At 41.7% G+C, this 18,336-nt stretch overlaps 1 protein-coding gene and 1 long non-coding RNA gene across 4 annotated transcripts in view; one reads left to right on the forward strand and one right to left on the reverse strand.

Moving 5' to 3' along the window:
- The first annotated feature begins 1,082 nt into the window (after positions 1-1,082).
- On the forward strand, positions 1,083-4,641 carry LOC116034495. Its single transcript, XR_004101116.2, has 3 exons — positions 1,083-1,093; positions 2,167-2,173; positions 4,219-4,641. It is a non-coding gene; the product is annotated as an uncharacterized LOC116034495 (long non-coding RNA).
- A 249-nt stretch (positions 4,642-4,890) lies between these two features.
- The window catches only part of ripor3 (RIPOR family member 3), a 76,369-nt gene continuing 62,923 nt past the window's right edge, over positions 4,891-18,336 (reverse strand). For all 3 annotated transcript variants that reach the window (XM_036001975.1, XM_031277178.2, XM_036001976.1), the window contains 14 exons: positions 18,139-18,265; positions 17,341-17,495; positions 15,937-16,167; positions 15,453-15,543; positions 13,554-13,817; positions 13,311-13,456; positions 12,719-12,884; positions 12,449-12,578; positions 11,487-11,651; positions 11,076-11,240; positions 7,546-7,748; positions 5,929-6,012; positions 5,703-5,793; positions 4,891-5,606 (listed from right to left, as the gene is read on the reverse strand). In XM_036001975.1, the coding sequence (XP_035857868.1) occupies positions 5,506-5,606; positions 5,703-5,793; positions 5,929-6,012; positions 7,546-7,748; positions 11,076-11,240; positions 11,487-11,651; positions 12,449-12,578; positions 12,719-12,884; positions 13,311-13,456; positions 13,554-13,817; positions 15,453-15,543; positions 15,937-16,167; positions 17,341-17,495; positions 18,139-18,265 (2,119 nt within the window). In that variant the 3' untranslated portion in view covers positions 4,891-5,505. The remainder of the gene's footprint in view (positions 5,607-5,702; positions 5,794-5,928; positions 6,013-7,545; positions 7,749-11,075; positions 11,241-11,486; positions 11,652-12,448; positions 12,579-12,718; positions 12,885-13,310; positions 13,457-13,553; positions 13,818-15,452; positions 15,544-15,936; positions 16,168-17,340; positions 17,496-18,138; positions 18,266-18,336) is intronic.

Here is an 18,336-nt window from a genome sequence, read left to right on the forward strand (position 1 = left end):
TTCCACTTCCGGAATTGCTCCGGTGCCGCAGGAAATTCCGCCGGATGCGTGTCTTTTCGCCGATGTCCGTTCCCTTCCGCTTTCTTTGTGTTGGAATTCTAAACTGCGGTGGATTTCTGAGGATTATGGTTAACCGCTCCTCAGATCTCTGCAGGGTAAATCCAGACAGCTAGCTAGACTATCTGTCCAATCTGAGTTTTCTGTCCCACGACTAAAACAACTTTTGAACGTACACATGTTCCACCAAAAGAAGTTCCTTCCGAGACTATTTTACAGCGGCTCCGTGTGGAGCTTGGCGCTGCCCAAGACGATCGTAATTGGTTTTAAGAAATGCCAATAAACCAGAACACGTTTTTCTCCCATCACAGAATGCTGTGTGGACTAGCCAGACCCTCCTTCGCAGCGCCTTGGAGGATGGTCTGGCAAAGCGAGACTCCTTCTACCCCAAACCTCCCTAAACATGATGCAGAGTTGAAGAAAATCCTCATTTGACTCCAAAACGTTCTCTGTCTTGCACACAGAGAAGCAGACTATCATCTTCTTCTCATGCCATTTTATTGACCTCGCAAACATTCTTTCAAATGTCCTAGTCAGAGAGGTCCCAGGTCAGTTCAACCACAGCCAAATGTATTCTGTGGGCAGTGAAAGCATCCTCAGGTCAGGGCCCTTCCCAAATGTCAGTTTACTGACACAGCCAGCAGAGGGCACCACCGCCCTCAGTTTCAGTGGTGATGCAAAGCTGAGGCCAGACAGACTCACATTGTTGCCTTCAGCCATAGGTGTAATCACAACTGGGCTTTTTCAGAATTTTTTTTGTCACTTTTTTCGACGTCTTAGTCGCCTTTTTCGATTTTTGCTGCTTTTTTTCGAGTGTTTTTCCAAGGTTTTTGGCGCTTCTCGCTAAATTTTTGTCTCTTTTTTCCCTCCCACAATTTTTGACTTTTTCAATACATGCAGACATGCCCAGGACCTCTCTAGATCAGAGATCTTCAACAGGGGGTTAACATGAATCCAACATATTATTAGCAAATATAAATCCCCACTGCTTACTGGCCTATAGGTAAAGTAGTCAGTAAGGCTATTCACAGATACAGTTCATCCTAAAGATTTACTGTGCCACTACTGTGCTTAACATTAAAACATGATTTATAACATCATGCCAACAATTATTAGGCTATTTGAATAGTTCAGTAGTCTATGCAAAAAAGGTATGTATAAAGGCTTTAGGCCGCCATACATGTTATTGTAGGCCCACTTTAATATGCAACTTCATTTTTATACAATATGTAGTAGGGGATCCCTGATCTGTCTCTCTTTGAGTTAAAGGGTCCTTGGCTTAGAAGAGGTTGAAGACCCCTGCTCTAGATAGTTGGAGATCCCAACCCCCCCCCCCTCCCCAAATGTTGAAGCCAAAGTTACACCCTTGCAGCAGTGTGAGAAACTTGATTATAAATTGTCAAAAGGACAGGAAGATGAAAGGAAATTTTGGTAACACTTAATAATAAAACAGACATTTTGGTAATGCATGAAGATTTAATGCATGGATGAAGGCAGGATGTGTCATGAATTCTTGTCCCTCCTCATTAAGAAATAATAGCCACCAAGAGTTTATGTGCTTTCTTAACACCTCAACATGGAGAATCAATGTTTACTCATAGTTTCTTTATATACTTGCATACATAATGAAAACATATGCCACCAAATTAGCTGGCAATAAGTTACATAGAAAAGGGCGTTTCAGGCACATGCACGTTAATGGGCAACTATTTTAACAATCGAATAAGCAGAAATGCCAAGAGTTTGCTGCTCTCAGCTCCTTAAATGTGAGAATTAGCAGTTTTTGTCTGTTTTATATCATAAGTTATCTGAACGAAATTATCAAACAAAACAAGACACTGAAGACATTTGATGGACAAAACAAATAATCTATTAATCGAAAAAAAATAATTGGCAGATGAATTGATAATGAAAATAACAGTCAAGGCGTTTTCACACCTGTAGTTTGTTTGCTTTGGTCCCAATCAGTTGATGAGTTTATAAACTTGGAGCGATTTCCCCTTGGTTTGGTGTCACACCTGGAAAAATCCAAGCGTACTAAAATGCATCATTACAAATCACACAAGAACGTTAACTATTCTTATTGGTCGGATGTGTCTGTGGCAGGAGCAAGAAAGTAAATACAGGAAGAAGGTACCGTGTGGACTACTAGAGCATATTTCTTGGGTATACGTGCAGTTTAGTGTCCCAAATTCCCTGTAACGTAAACCTAACCTAACCCTATCCTAACCTTAACCACTCGAGGTCAAATGCCTAACCCCAACCAATCGAGCTGCTTCGTAGAGCGGGTCTTGGTGTGGCCATAGTGGAATTTGGGACACTAAACTGCATGTATGCCTATTCCTCCACAGTCAAACCAGCTCATTTCATTTAAATAATCCGACATCGCGAGCAACGTTAGCTACTACGTCTGCTCTGCCCACCAAGACTTCGCTCTGCTCTGCCGGCAGCTGTCTCCAACTTTAGCGGCGGCTGGTTTGACCACGGAGACGCGAGTGACGGACGGCAAGCGTGACTGCCGTCTATTTCTGTGAGAGAAACGCTGCAAGCTGCTGACGTTTGCTGCTCCACTGCATCCCAGATTGCTTAACACACGGTCTGACTACAGGAGACATTAGCTCAGACTTACGGAGTATATAGAGTTGGTGCTGTTCAGGGTCAGATCACCTTCTCACCGCAAACAAACCGGAGTCCAGAGTTATTTGAAAGTGTACCGAGACCAGCTCATCAAGCAGGTCTCGGTACGCCTGTTTGGACGGCTTTTGGTGCGGACCCGAGTGTGATTGCCGTGTTCTCCCCTGCCTCAACGAACCGCACCAGCGGGGCAAACGAACTCTAGTGCGATCCAAGCGAACTAAACGAGGCAGGTGTGAAAGCGCCCTTAGTTGCAGATCTAGTAACTGGATTCCAGCTTTTTTTTTTTTTTTGGTGATCAATTTAAAAAAAAAAGACATACAAAACAATCTCCACAATATGTGACAGATAACGTCAGATGGCGCACAGAACAAAGAAACACAAAAAGACCCTCACCCACCCCCTGCGGTCTCAAGGAAAACGGAACAAACAAACAAACAGAAACCACACCTTGCCTAGTCACTCTCCTCTAGTTCGTGTGGGGCTGAGTTCATCAGGTCTGATATTTGTGCTGCTGCGCTTTCCCATAGGCTGAGCCAGCGCTGAGCTATCGTCTTCTTGGTTGCAGTTGAGCCGGCTAGCCAAATTTTCCTCTGTCTCCCAAGCAGGCGTAATTTAGAGTCGTCGTTAAGTAACAAAACAGTCGGGTCAGAAGGAATTCGACATCCTATCACATCAGATATTATTGACATTGTTTTATTCCAAAACTCATATACCTGTGTTCAGGATCACCGTTAAAGTGCCCATATTATGAAGAAATCACTTTTTCTGGGATTTGGGGTGTTATCTTGTGTCTCTGGTGCTTCCACACACATACAAACTTTGAAAAAAATCCATCCATGCTGTTTAGAGTGAGATACAGTTTCTGAATGTGTCCTGCCTTCAGTCTCTGGGTGAGCTGTTCAAAATCAGCACGGCTTGTGACGTCACACGCACGGCTTGTGAAACGAGCAGGCTAACCGCAACCATTAGCTCGTAGCGTTAGCGTTAGCATGCTAACGCTAGCATGCTAATGCTAGCATGCTACCTCATTCTCAATAGCAAAGCACTGCTACAACACACACAAGTTCACCATAATCTACAAAAGAACTACTTACATGTGCGCCCTCATTTAGAAGTCTCCCAGCTAATCCTGCCTTGTAACTGACCGAAGTTGTAGAAACAGCCTTTCTTTTACTGCCTATGGAGCTAGCTAGCTGACATGATCTACATCTGAGCTACTGAGCATGTGCGAGTGCAATCAAAGATAGTACAGAAGAAGAAGAAAAGAGGTCTCACTCTGTAGCTAAAACAGAGACCAGCTGAAAAGAGGATCTGCAGCAGTGAGAGAGAGCGGTGCAGTACAATAAAAATATGGCGTTTTTTGAAAATTAAACCATGTAAACCTATTCTGGTACAACCTTAAAATACAATTATGAACCTGAAAATGAGCATAATATGGCTGCTTTAAACTGTAAATAAAGAAATGAATCTGCAGATTTCCTTTGGGTAAGTAAGTCAAATGTATTTATATAGCGCTTTTCACAGATAAAAAGACAACTACAAAGTGCTTTACATTAAACATACAATATGATACAAATTGTATGTTCATGATCATAACACATCTACAATTTATGCAATAAATCATCATGAATCAGGCGTCAGTTAAGCATGTTTTGCATCCTGATTAAAAAGTGTCAGTATTCTATATCAAGCAGTTATAGGACTGGTTGTACTGTGTACGGTTTTTGACCGCATTGCCTGAGTGCGTAGTCTCAGGATTGTCACCTTCTTCAGGCTAAATCAATGGCACACACGTTTCTCAAATGACAACACACTTTCATCAGCCCATAACATCCCGCGGCTGCACTCAGATCGTCTGCAAAGCAGGAAACTCACTGACAAATTTAGTAAATTTTTCCACTCTAGAACGGATTTAGTAGAGCAGAGTCAAACCTCTTAGATGCTGTTTGGCTGCCTCCCAGAGCTGTTTACTATTATCCTCTGGAGTCCCTGAATGTCACACAGCTCCTGTTTTGTAAAAAGATTTCAGCAGCTATTTTATGTTCCTCCTACTAAGCATTCAAGCGCTGATGAAAATAAGGAAAGTAAGTACAACTTAGTAAAAAAAAAAAGGTAACCAGTACATAGGTAGATTTGTAGACTTTTGTTCCTCTTTTAAAACCTGACTTTCACAGGCAAGACAGGCCCTGTTCAGGGCTGTTTTTAGGGATTTATTTGGCCCCTCATGGGTTTAATGTTGACATGATGTTTTGGATTTTTGCTCATTATGTCTCTAAATCGCACATTATTTGAAATAATAATACATTTCTCCTTGATTTTCCAATAAAACAACCATGTAGAGCTTATTGAAAGTAAGTTTTTCCTAACACAGGAAAAGCAGGAATAACTTTTACATTTGCACACAAGGCATCTTAGCAGGTTAAATAGTTGTACTGCTTTAAAGAACAAAATGCCTTCTTCTTTATACAAAACTCTGCATATTTCAACAAAAATAAATTCACGTTTCCAGTAAAGTCCCTTCCCTGGTCACAGGATGAAGCAAATTGGAGCAAAAACTTCAGTGAGTGAGCGATCCATCCAGAGAAAGCTAGCCACCATCTTTAGATCTTCCTCAGCACTCCCCTTGCCTTTGGTATTTGTCATGAAGGTACCACAGATTTCTTCAAACAAAATCAGAAGCGGGCTCATAAACTTATCCAACTCCGATACAAACTTTGTTCAAATTTAGTCTCTCACCCTGACAGTCAGGATCATTAAGACTTTTTTATGCCCATCAGAAAAAAAGACCTATTTTAGGTCCAAACTTGTTTCCTATAGAAAGGTAATCTCAGTCTCTTGGTTCTGGTAAGCCTCCTCCTGCATCTCGGTGTACAGCTGGTCCATCCGCTGGAAGGCCAGGTACCCTTTTTTACCTGCAGATGGACAGATAGAAAGTAAAATAAAAAAATATGATGAAATAAAAATACAAACGAATGAACTACTGAAAGAAAAATAATTCATGTTTGTACCAAAAGAGAGGACAGTTTCTCTGGCAGCGCTGCAAAGATCTTCATCCGCTGATCTCCACAAATCTGCTATGTGGTCCACACTCTCTGTCGCCTGGCAAACACACACACACACACACACACACACGCGCACGCTACACAGTTAATAACCTACCAGAGAGTGCAGAAAATTGTATTTCTGTGAGTGTTGCTGTTTTTGCTAAACGTTTGTGTTATGTGTGTTGCTCACCTTGAGGCATTTAAGAGCCAGACAAGAGCCTTGTTGGATCTGAACATCAGTGCTTTTCAAACTCTCTGTGTAGTAAACTACCGCCTGGAGGAGAAGGTTAACACACAGAGGGAAATAAGTGAGAAATTAGTAGTAGTTACCTCTTTGCATTTTTTTTTTCACAAGGGAAACCAAGAGAGGGAAGCTGTTATTTGCTTAGACATAACAAAACCACGAGTCTACAGCCACACTTGCTGCTCTTTTCAGTCAATGGAGGTGCTACAGAACTATTTTGGTACAAAGATTTACTCGCCATGTGGCGGATAGCCCTCTGAAATTAAGTCGCCAAGCGGAAGATTTACCCGCATTTGGCGACTGGCGAGTGTTAATTTCGGACCCTGTCTGTCGGTCGCTCGACCACTTTGGTTCCGACTGAAATGTCTCAACAGTTGTTAGATGGATTGCTAATGAATTCAGAACAGACATTCATGGTCCCCAGAGGATGACTGACTCCTAATGACTTTGGTGATCCTCTGACTTTTCCTCCAGCGCCACCATAAAGTTCACATTTTGTGGTTTTGAGTGGAATGTCTCAACAATAATTAGATTAATTGTCATGAAGTTTGGTGCAAACACCATGTTTCCCTTCAAGATGGTTTGAACAGGCAGCATTTTCATCATTTGTCTAGGCTAACTTTGTTTTATTGACCAAATACCTTAAAAGCTAATGACATTCCAATCAGCCTCATCTGTAGTTTGTGGCTAGTGTTAGCATTCTGCCAATCAAAATTACGATTGTGAACATTGTAAACATTATACCTGCTTAACTAACCTAGAAACTTGTCCTATACTTTTAACCTGACTTGTCAGGCTACTGCTCAACATCAGCATGTTAACATTTTCATTTTGAGCATGCAGCCAGCATTAGTATTTAGCTTAAAGCCTCACAAAGCATGACTGTCGTTCCATTTACCTCGGAGGTCAGAACTGGGAATGACGTCGCACCCGAGTTGATCGTTCCAGAAAAATGTGGGTTGGGGGACTCTAGCCAGGTTAGCTATTGTTGGCAATACCAGTTGATAACAATGCATCATATGTGGTATGTTGCACGTGCAAACACCATAGGAACATGTCCAAAGAAGATGGACAGTACTGTGTGTACGGCTGATTTAATGAGACACAAATAAGACAGAAGTGCTAATAACAGTATATTCATACATCTTTCAACAGTGGATGTTGGATTGTGAGGTTACCCCGACTTTCCGAGTGGGAAATCTGACTCCAGGGGGCGTTCCTGTTGACATTTCCCAGTTTATCTGGAAAGCAGCATTTCCGTCTAAGTAATGCTTAGGGGTGTGAATCATAAGTTTTATCACTATACAATATTATATATATTCTTTGGACCACAATACGATATTTGCTAATATTTTAAAGTCTGTCACGGTACGATTTGATTTCAGGAACCTGCGACCGATATGAGACGATATCATATGCCAATTTACCACAGTTACATTAAAGAGTAACTCTCGCCAAAATGCAACCTAGTGTCTTTTTGTGAATGTACCCGAGTCAAACTTTCGTTTAAAAGCATATTTAAATATTCCACGTCATGAGATCAGTCTGGAATGTTTGCTGTACCTTGCTCCTGAAAGCCTTGCAGCCTGCAGCTCTGCTGAGACAGTTGGCAGCAGCTTTGCAGACTTTGTGGTTGGAGTCAAGCTGCAGGGCGGCCAGAGTCTGCAGCGTGCATCTCAGCGGGAGGAGCTCCACCATGCACCGCCCCCTCATCTTATTTAAAGCCCGCCTCCTTTTGGGGCTCCTCAGGGCTGACAGGATGTACTCTGAAACACATTAGTGACCACAATGAATGAACAGCGAATCTCAAAGTCTGTTTAATAGCTGTACTGGAGCTTTCCATCAAGTCACGCAATCTTTTTTTTTTAGGAGATGAAATTTGTCCAGTTTCAAATTTCCATTTTGTTTCGAGCACTTTGAGGACGACTCGTCAGTGAGTGCTCAAAAGCTGAGGTTCGGAGTTCATTCTTGATGTTGGAAACAGGTCAAGGTTTAGGAATTGCATGATATCTTTTTACTATTGTGAGCTTTTCTAAGTACGTTTAGGAATATCCGTTTTATATCAAATCAAACACGTCAGAACAGGCTTGTTTTAAGTTTTATTTAACATAAGACAACTAAAAATCCTCACAGAGGCAAATGCAATAAAATAAATAATAAGGATAAACTGTTACTCTCACTTAATAGGCTACTTATTCACATTTCTACTCACACTTATTTTTACCAAGGAAGAATTAACAGCTTTTATACGTTATTTTATTTTATTTTTTTTTATGTACAAGGACTTAATCATCATGACATTTTTACATCTCAGAAAAGCAAATTAAATCGGATCTAATCTAGTCTGGCATTCTTTGTCTTACCAGGGCTGTAAACTCCACCTGCCTGGTGTTTAAAGTGAGTTAAAACAAATGCCAGGATTAATGTCAGACTTTATTTGTTCCAGATTGAGTTAAGCACAAAAACACAATGTTTTAGCAGTTTAATATGTGTTGTGCAAACCAAATTCAGCAGTTTAATAAACCGCAGGCATTAACATACTGTAGCCACATGAAGGAGAGGGGAGGTGGAGGTAAGAGAGGAAGGAAGTGTTTTTGTGTGTTCATGTCTGATGAATGATGATGTGATTGTTATTGATGCACACACACACACATACACACACACACACACACACACACACACGGCCAGTTTGTTTGGTGTGATCGTTTTTTTGGCAGTAATGTTGACAGATGGTCCAGATGCCTTGAGCAAGCTGGAATTTCTGGAACGTTCTCAAGCTTTCTAGTAGAACTATAAAGGCATACCACCATTCTTCGCATACACAGAACACACACACACACACACACACACACACACACACACACACACACACACACACACACACACACACACACACACGTCGAGACAAACTTTGGAGACACCTGTCATGTGTTCTGCCAGCTGTAAAGTCAACGAAAAACAAACCAACGATGGATTTAGGCTAACTAAATACTGTATGTTTAGTGTGCCGCGGTGGTCTGTAGTCCTTAAAGGCCCTGAAACTTATTTTCTCAATCAGCTTCTTAATATTAGTAGGCTAATGGGATTCTACATGAACACACTGTTCTCTGGCAACATTAGAAAGGTTTGGGTTATTTCACATTAATATTTTTTTTTTTTTATAACTTGTTACTTTGAAGTGGGTGGGGCCGCTCTGAAAAAAGTGATGTTGTATACTGCAGTGCCTGAATTGGCCCCAAAAAAGGTGCCGGTACTCAATTCAGCAGTTGCATGACATGATCATTGCATGAGTCTTGGATATATTTATATTTATACGCGTGTCTTAGTAATATATCACTTGAAATGTGTTTTTGTATGCATTTCATACATTCAGGGCTTGACATTGTTTTGCTCACTATTGTTTTTTTCCCAAAGTTAGCCATGCAGCATTTTCACTAGCCACTATTTTGTGGGAAATTAAATTATTATTATTATAGTTTTATTTGATTAAAGTTGACTGTGGTGTGCTACAATTTACTTTAAGAACTAGAATTACAACCTTTTTTTCAATGTAAATGACCACAGTACTACATAAAATGTGGGCTCTAACACTACAGGGATGAAATATTCAGCTGTGATAATTAGGGAGGCACCGAATCCAGATTTTTGGGGTTCGGCAGAATACCGAATCCACTGGTTAAGGTTCTGCCAAAACCGAATACCGAATCCTACTCCCATCCTCAGTCCATTAACACAGTAAACACATTAATGAAGTCAGAAATGAACTGTCCTTCCTTTGCCGTAACTGAAGTTGCTGCATTTTAGCTGCTGTCTGTAGATTCCTTCATGCACAACTCGTATTCTTTCGGATGTTTCATACGCAAATGTTTTAACAGCGCCGATGTAGTGTATTGCAAATTGAACATGTAGCTCGACTTGAATCGCCTTCTTTTGACTGAAAGTACTGCCAAACACTTTTTCTGTTCACGAGTTCCATTTTCACTTTCTCACAGCCTACTGCATTGAACGGTCCACCTACGTAAAGACCTTCCCGTAATTAACGGCGGCGTCATTACGTTAACCACGTTACGTTGAGCGCGCGTAGTGCAAGCGTAGGGTTCGGTTCGGTTCGGTGGAAAAGAATTGTTTGGCAGAAACCGAACCCCGTCAAAAAGCCCAATATTTGAATCCGACGCCGAATCCTGGATTCGGTGCATCCCTAGTGATAATGTATGTAAAGCTCCTTTTGTATGAAAACATGCAAGCGATTAATTGCATAAGTGGTGCAGGGGTGGAGAAGATTAATTGAAAGAGGTTTGGAGTGCAGTCAGCAGCTGGCCAAATCTGCACCAATCAGGTCAAATCAATCATCCAGCTACACAGTCTTGTTGAAGTAGATTGTAAACTATTATCAAATAATACTATATGATTTTTTTTTTTTTTACTTAGATTGTTTTTAATTTAACCCTGAATAGCCCTATTTAATGTTAAATAGAATATTTAAGATTTGAAGCCTAGTTTTTAGAGGTATTAAAACACAATTAGAGGGTAAAAATAAGTGTACTGCTGCACCGGACAAAGTGTCCGTAATATATCTCTGCAGTGTTGATAGTGAGTTGCTACTGCTAGGTCTGGCCTTTGTTTTGGTAACCTGAATATTTTTTTAACCACTCAGTAAAAGTAGATACTCATACAAGGGAGTGCAGGTGATTATAAAGGGTCAAAATGTTTACGACAAAAAGACAAATGAAAATGCAGATCAGAAATTAGTTACTGTGAAGGTTCAGTTTAACCAAATTACAAAAACATATTATTTAGCCTACCTATTTGGTAGAAAACCAGGTGTTTAGGCCAAGCCTTGTGATTTTTAGCCATGTATGTTGTTTTGTTTTCATTTGTTCAGGTTTTGAGAAATGTGTCTCTGAGATTCCTGGCTCCACCCCAATACAACAGTGGTGAATGACTTTTAGTTTTTGAAGCTCCTAGCATTTAAAATGAAAACAAAATCCACAGACCTCACTGTAGTCCCAATGAAATGAAGAACTGTATGATGGTTTAAAATAAATTTCTTCAGATAACTCTCTATGTAGAAGTTAAAAAAACGACAGATATACCTTCTTTGGAGAGGCGTGAGATGTGTTCTCCCAGCTCCCGGATGCTCCAGCGATTCAGATACACTGAGAGCTGGAAGAGGGTGACTCTCTCTGGGCTACAGACGGGCCGAAGGCTGGGCACCATCCGACAGGCCGTCTGGACCTGCTGCAGGAGCTGAGAAAACACTGCAGAGGAGGGAGAAAGAGAGTGTTTCAGCGCAGTCAGCAAGTGAAAACACTGCTTGTGACTGAGGCCGTCAGTGCAGCGTTTGATCAGTGTGCAGGAGCCAATATCCATTACTGCCTCAGCACTGCCTTTTTGTCTTCCGAATTTCTGTTTTCCTCTCTCAGCAGACGGGAGACGAAATAAGCATAGTTAACTCAACAGTATGTGTAGGAAAGGTGGTGTGAAGTGGGTATGTGGTACAGTACCTTTTTCTGACTGGCCGGGCTGCTTGGCCTTCACCTTGTGGGTGTAACGTTTCTTTAACGTCCTAGAGAAACTGTCGGAGAGGCAACAGAAAGGAGAGCTGCTGTCGTTCATACACTCCTCCCAGAACAACAGCACATCCCTCGTTCTCTGGGCCTTAGGGAGGACTGAAGGTGAAGAGAGGAGGACGAAGAAGAGGAGAATGAAAATGTTATGTTGACCTTTATTTACCCATGCATGAGAACCAGAACATGAGCGCAAACACGTACAGAACATGATAGTTCTTCAACACCTACATGTACATCAAAGATTTGGGTTAAGGTTTTACCCAGATAGAGCTCAACGGTGTGGTTCCTAAAGTTAAAATCCCATGCATTTTCTCCATAAAGATTTTGATTATCAGCCATAATGCCTAAACCACCCAAGGTAGACTTATTACGCGCTATGAGAGTGTGAAACGAAGGCTTCCGCTCCTGTAGAAGCCACAAGTCCATATGAAATCATCCTTGTTTTAAGACAAATATGTTTTATTTGCGATGTTATGGAGAAATACTACACTACCCACAATAATAGGTGTTACAGCAACGTCTCTGATTGGTGGAGCTCGCTGTTACCATGGAAATGTTTGCAGCACCCACGAAAACCTAGTAAGCTGCTGCCATTGAAGTCTATGATCGTTTCTGTACACAGTCTTGTACTTTTTTGCCTTTTTTTTCAGTTTTAAAATTTTTCTTTTGTGCCGAAATCAAATGTTTTATTGTCAAGATTCATGTGGTAGCTGGTCGGCTTAGTTCCATCCAGGCTTAAAATTTCCCAACGTCGAACGGACGCGGAAAATCACTTCCGGAACTAGAGACGTCCCAAAAGTGGGCGGTCACTGTTGAGCTCTATAAACTGTTTTTTAAATGATGTGTTAAGCGTAGACAGTGTCATTCTCTAAAAGACAGACAGATCTTCCACTCACTGTCTCTAGCAGATAGGCTGTCGTTCCTTTCCAGCAGCAGACAGCTGATTCTGTCAAGGACTTCAGCTTGGAGAGCCATTTCCTCCAGCAGGTCCCTCCTCGATGGGCTGAAGTCGGTCGTTCTCATCATCTGAGGAAACGTGTATTTGTTAAATTTCGACAAGCGAGTTTGAGGGCGGAGAGAGACGAGGAGCAGCAAGACACAAAAGATGTAAACGCTGATCCAGAAACGTGGTTCATGTGGACGTAGCTCATAGAAACATACTGTACCTGGAGCAGGATGCAACATATATCCAGGTGAGTCTCAAGAGCCTGGTCAACACCCCAATTCCCAGAAGTCAGAGGGGTTATGACCAACTCTTCCTCGGAAGTTGATTGGCTGTTCTGGGAGAGGAGGCCGAGACTCTTGAGAGTGCTCTGCTGCAAAGAACTGATGCTAATAGATGAAGACGAAAAGGAGAGGTGAGTTTCACATTAAATCACTGTGTATTGATTAGGGCTGGGCAATATATCGATATTATATTGATATACAGCATGAGACTAGATTTCGTCTTACATTTTGGATATCGTATTATGGCATAAGTGTTTTTTTTCCTGGTTTTACAGGCTGCATTACAGTACAGTACTTACCAGACTAACTAGCTGTTCTATTATTTGTCTTTACCCAATTAGTCATTATATCCACATTAGTGATGATAATGTATCTGAAATCTCATTGTGTAAATGTTTTGTTAAAGCACCAATAGTCAACCCTACAATATCGATGTCGAGGTATTTGGTCAAGAATACCATGATATTTGATTTCCTCCATATGGCCCAGCCCTAGTATTGATTCTTTTCTTCTGTCTGTCTTTTAACTCACCCGCTGTCTTTGAGTCTCAGGCTGCCCAAACAGGAAGTGTCATCATCTGCGATGAAGTCATGAGAAAGGAAGTCAAAGCTGCCCAGGACTTCCTCCACAGCCAGAGTCTCCTCTGATGATGAGCTTCTCAGCAGGGAAAGGTCGTTCTGTGAGTGAACACATGTACACGTATACATAGAGATAAATGGCACAAGGATCACACACACAGTATGTTTGTGTACGTGTAGGAATGCACACAGGTACCTTCAGTATGGTTGCCAGGTGCAGTATTTGGTGGTCCAGGGCTCTCAGCTCCTTCTCAGAGCAGCTCTGGTTCTGTAAGGTCTTCTCCAGCTCTGCGATCAGGGCTCCCAGCCTGACGGCCTGGGCCCTGCGCTGGGCACTGCTCACCCCGGGCCTCCCTGGGGTCGGAGCAGCAGTGGCGGGTGAGGAAGGGGTTGCATCTGGAGGCTGAGTAGGGGGTGCGGGCGAGGCCGGGGCAGAATATGACTGACATTCGGGGGAGTCCTGGAACAAACGTGGGAAAGACTGAGTTTAAATGGAATCCAGATAGTAGAAATACCCTAAAAATGCAAGATTATTAGATATTGTTAGACCAACAAAATAATGGTATCTAATGGCATGTTATTAGACAATAAAAAGCCAAATAAGTGACAGTTGTCACAACGTAGGCCACCAAAACACCTCTAAAACTAATGTGAATGCACCACGAAAAACTTAAAAGCCCCAGGACAGGAAAAGTAGTCTGGGTGCAGAGATGTGATGATCCCAAGCAGCAACTTCTGTGACTGAAAAGTGAAGCCAATGCAGAAGTGCCTTAAACCTGCATTCTATCTAATTTCCAGCAGGGGGCGACTCCACTGGCTCCAAAAAGAAATCAGTTTCTATAGAAGTCTATGGGGAAATGATCCTACTACTCCCTTGATTTATAAACATTTTCCGTGAGTTTATGCTCTCAATCGCTAGTTCAAGTCTTCTTCAATACAGCATGATGTTCATTTTTGTAAATTATGGTCCCATTTGTTTTAAAATTAACAATAAAGCAGGAGGCGTGGCTACAAGCTGACCTGTCAATCATGATAGAGGCTTAGCAATGTTAATCATGGCCCTGAGTACATAAAAAAAAGCCGTGCACTTGTTTTTGTGTGTTGTCCGCGCTAACGCTAGCGTTAACTGGTAACTTAAGAGAAGGTCTACCGAATTTTCAGCCAGCTCTATGTACTGCCGTACGTGCAGATGAACAGCTCCAGTAGCCGGAGGCCCGAGTTTACCCGCCAGTAAAACTTTCCCTCTTTGGCATTTGGCTTTGCGCAGCACCATTAAACCATTCACAACACTGGCTTAGGCGCGTCATCCTCCCCATCTCCACCCTTTTGTCCAAATATGGTCAATTCTGGCACCAAGATGGTGACAGCCAAAAATGCAAACTGGCTTCAAAACTGCAGTCCACAAACCAATGGGTGACGCCACTGATGCTACGTCCGTTATTTTTACAGCCTATGTACGATCCTGGCAGCAAACGTGATGAAATTGCTGCTTTTCTGAAGAGTTAAAGGGCATCAAGACACCACCCGAGAGTGGGCTTAGAAACATAGAAAACAGTGGTGCTGGTTTGTTGCCCTCTCTTGTCAGTTCAGTTCAATTTTATTTATAGTATCAAATCATAACAATTATCTCAAGACACTTTACAGATAGAGTAGGTCCAGACCACACTCTATAATTTACAAAGACCCAACAATTCCAGTAATTCCCCCAAGAGCAAGCATTAAGTGCGACAGTGATGAGGAAAAACTTTGTATTAGGCAGAAACCTCGGACAGACCCAGGCTCTTGGTAGGCGGTGTCTGACGGTGCCGGTTGGGGGTGTGATGAACACTGGCAATTATAGTCACAGTAAAGATAATGGAACTATGACTAGAAAGTAGAAAACTAAGAAACTAGTAGTTCATGGTGTAACAGGGCATAGCAGGACGTAGCAGGGAACTTTAATTTGGACAGATAACTGTTCACACATCAGGGCTTCAGCCTGAACCAGCGGTTGAAGTTTCTCGAGCTATGTTTATTTGCAGCAGGGTTTTAATGCATTGTTGAATTCAGCTAAATGTTTGACGACTCTAGTAAAGGCCGCAGGTGTGTTCTTTACCTGCACACTGCCGGCGTCCGGTCCGAGCGCTGCACTGTGCGTTTCAGGGTCGGCTTCTCCAGCTGTGTTCTTTCTCAGGATGTCGGGAGTGCTGAACACGTGTTAAAGAAAGATCATCTTTATTCGTTTGCAGTATCATTATAAAGTAGTAGTATTGTTAGAAGATTTAGCATGATGATCAGGGCCACACGGAATCTACGCACGCAGAATTCCGCAAAAATGTTCCGCAGAATTTTTTCGCAGATTTTCCGCAGACTTTGAAAATTAAAATAGTCCCCAGAAACACAATTTTTTTTTCTTTTTTTAAATAGACCCCAGAAACAGATTTTCATTCCGGATCACCACTGAAAACTGTAAAAAATAAAAAAATAAAAATCTGCAGATTCAATTTGGGTGTGATGATGATCTATAGAAGGTAGACAAAATATTTGACATGGTTTTAACAGGACAACAACAAAACATTTACTCTTGAGTTCATCCCCACCTCTGTAGAGCCAACAGGGAACTTGGTTTACTCTCTGCTGGTGTAGAGCGGGTATCTAACACACTTCCCCACTCCTCCTCTCCGTCCTTGTCATCCATCCTCTTCCTCCTCTCCCTCTCCTCTGTAGAGATCTCCAGGGACCCTTCCTCCCCGAGGGACAGCTGAGTCTGGCTTCCTCCCAGACTGGTGCCCTGACTGTGGCTGGAGGGGTAGCTGTGAGTACGTGTCAGACTGTGCAGGAATAGATTTTCATATGAATTATAAAAAAAAAACCCAAATACGTCTATGGTGACCTCTTCCTAATTAATGTATGTTTGAATCCTTGTTATACTATAGTTGTTTAGTTAGTTTTGTTTTTTAAAAGCAATAGTCGCCAACCTGGAGGATCGGGACCCTCCATGGGGTCCTAAGATGATTAAAGGGATGGGAGAGAACAATCTTTCTATTTTTTTGTCTTGTGAAATACTGGATATTTTCACCTCTTCAGGCCTCTAAAAATACCTTAAAATCAAACAAATCTAAGAATAAAAAATGACTCATGTCCACATTAAACTCATTTTATATTGGGTAACGAGGCAAACAGTTTGGGAAGTACTGCTTTAAAGGATAAGGTTTTCATTATTTAGTCATCTTATATTATTATTACGGTCAAATCCCATGAAAACGACAATTAATTCAGTACTAACAAGAATTGTCTCTGTAGTAGAGCCCGACCGATAATGGATTTTTAAGGCCGATATCGATACAAATATTTGGTGATTTAAAAATTCGATATACTGCGATATATCGGCCGATATATATATTTTTTAAAAATCCAGAAACGCGTAACAAAACATAAACAGATTTCCCTAACATTAGTTATTTGTAGTTATTTATGAGTCCTCACTAAAATAATATGATAAAGCAGTTTAAAAATAAACTTGTTTGTTTTATTGTCACAACAGAACAGATAAAAGTTCTGATAAATAAAATGTATAAAAATACAAACTTAAGATATGAAACTTAAAGTCCTTTGAACAAAAACGCAATAACAAAAAAATCATAGAGCGTAAAGTTGAGCGCCCTCTGGTGGACAAACTATGCAACCCCAACACTCATAACATGGTTGAAGGGTGTTTCGTCCATTTTTATTTTATTTTTTAAATATTCATTTATCAGAATCATTTATTTGTCATTATAAATGATTCTGATAAATGAATATTAAAAAAACAAAAACAAAAAAACATGTATCGGCCATTATAAATGCCGATACCGATAGTTTGGAAAATGCCTAATATCGGCCGATAATATCAGCCCGCCGATAAATCGGTCGGGCTCTACTCTGTAGCCACTGTCTATTGCCCCCTTGGGATTGAAATCCATTACCATACAATAACACAAGCGTTATCTTTTAATGCTACATACCTGTAGGGTCTTTGCGGACTGTGGTTTGAGGTGATGGCGGTGTGGGACGGGTTGGACAGGTAGCTGAGCAGAGACACGCCTCCTCTGTCATGTCGACTTTTAGACACCAGCGACGGGAGGGAACCCTCTGGATCCTGCAGCTCACGCATCATCGACTGCAGAGGGCAGAAGGAGCATATCAGTGTAAACATCACGCTTTCAACTTTAAAGCCACTTTAGGCTTGACTAATGACTTAATGAAATATTTTCACAGTTTCTTTCTAGATGGAAAGAGTCAGGGAACAGGTAGTCTATATCAACGACGATTCATTTAGGGGATTGTTCCGGTGCCGCCGGAAGATTTGCCGGATGTCCCTCGCTTTCTTTGTCTTGGCGTTCTAAACTGTGGTGAAATTATGAGGACAATGGTTAACTGCTCCTCAGATCTCTGCAGGGTAAATCCAGACAGCTAGCTAGACTATCTGTCCAATCTGAGTTTTCTGTCGCACGACTTGAAACAACCTTTGAACGAGCAACAAAACAAGTTCCTTCCCGAGGCTATTTTGCGGCGGCACCAAGGCAGACGATTGTGATTGGTTTAAAGAAATAATAATGCCAATAAACCAGAGCACGTTTTTCTTCCATCCCGAACGCTTTGTCGACAAGCCAGATCGTGGAGGAAGGTCTGGCGATGTGAGACAACTGGTGAACTTTTAACTTCAAATTAGCCACCATAAAAAAAGAAATAGAAGTTCAACTGGAGTTAGGCATGTTGTGTTTGTAACTGATCACAGTGTGTGAGCGCGTCTGTGTACTCACTATAAAGTATTTCTCTGTGAAGGAGGGGGTGCTCGGTGCCGTCCAGCTGTAAACTGAACTCTTCCTGCTGGACACCGACTGCCTGCTGACAGAGAGCGGCCTCACCTTCTCCGTGCTGTCAAAGGGACTGCAGGTGCAAATACACACAAACACACAGAAGATATAAATGTACATTACACACAAATATGCTGAATATCC

This window comes from Sander lucioperca, chromosome 6, assembly GCF_008315115.2.
Source record: "Sander lucioperca isolate FBNREF2018 chromosome 6, SLUC_FBN_1.2, whole genome shotgun sequence".
Lineage (NCBI taxonomy): Eukaryota > Metazoa > Chordata > Actinopteri > Perciformes > Percidae > Sander > Sander lucioperca.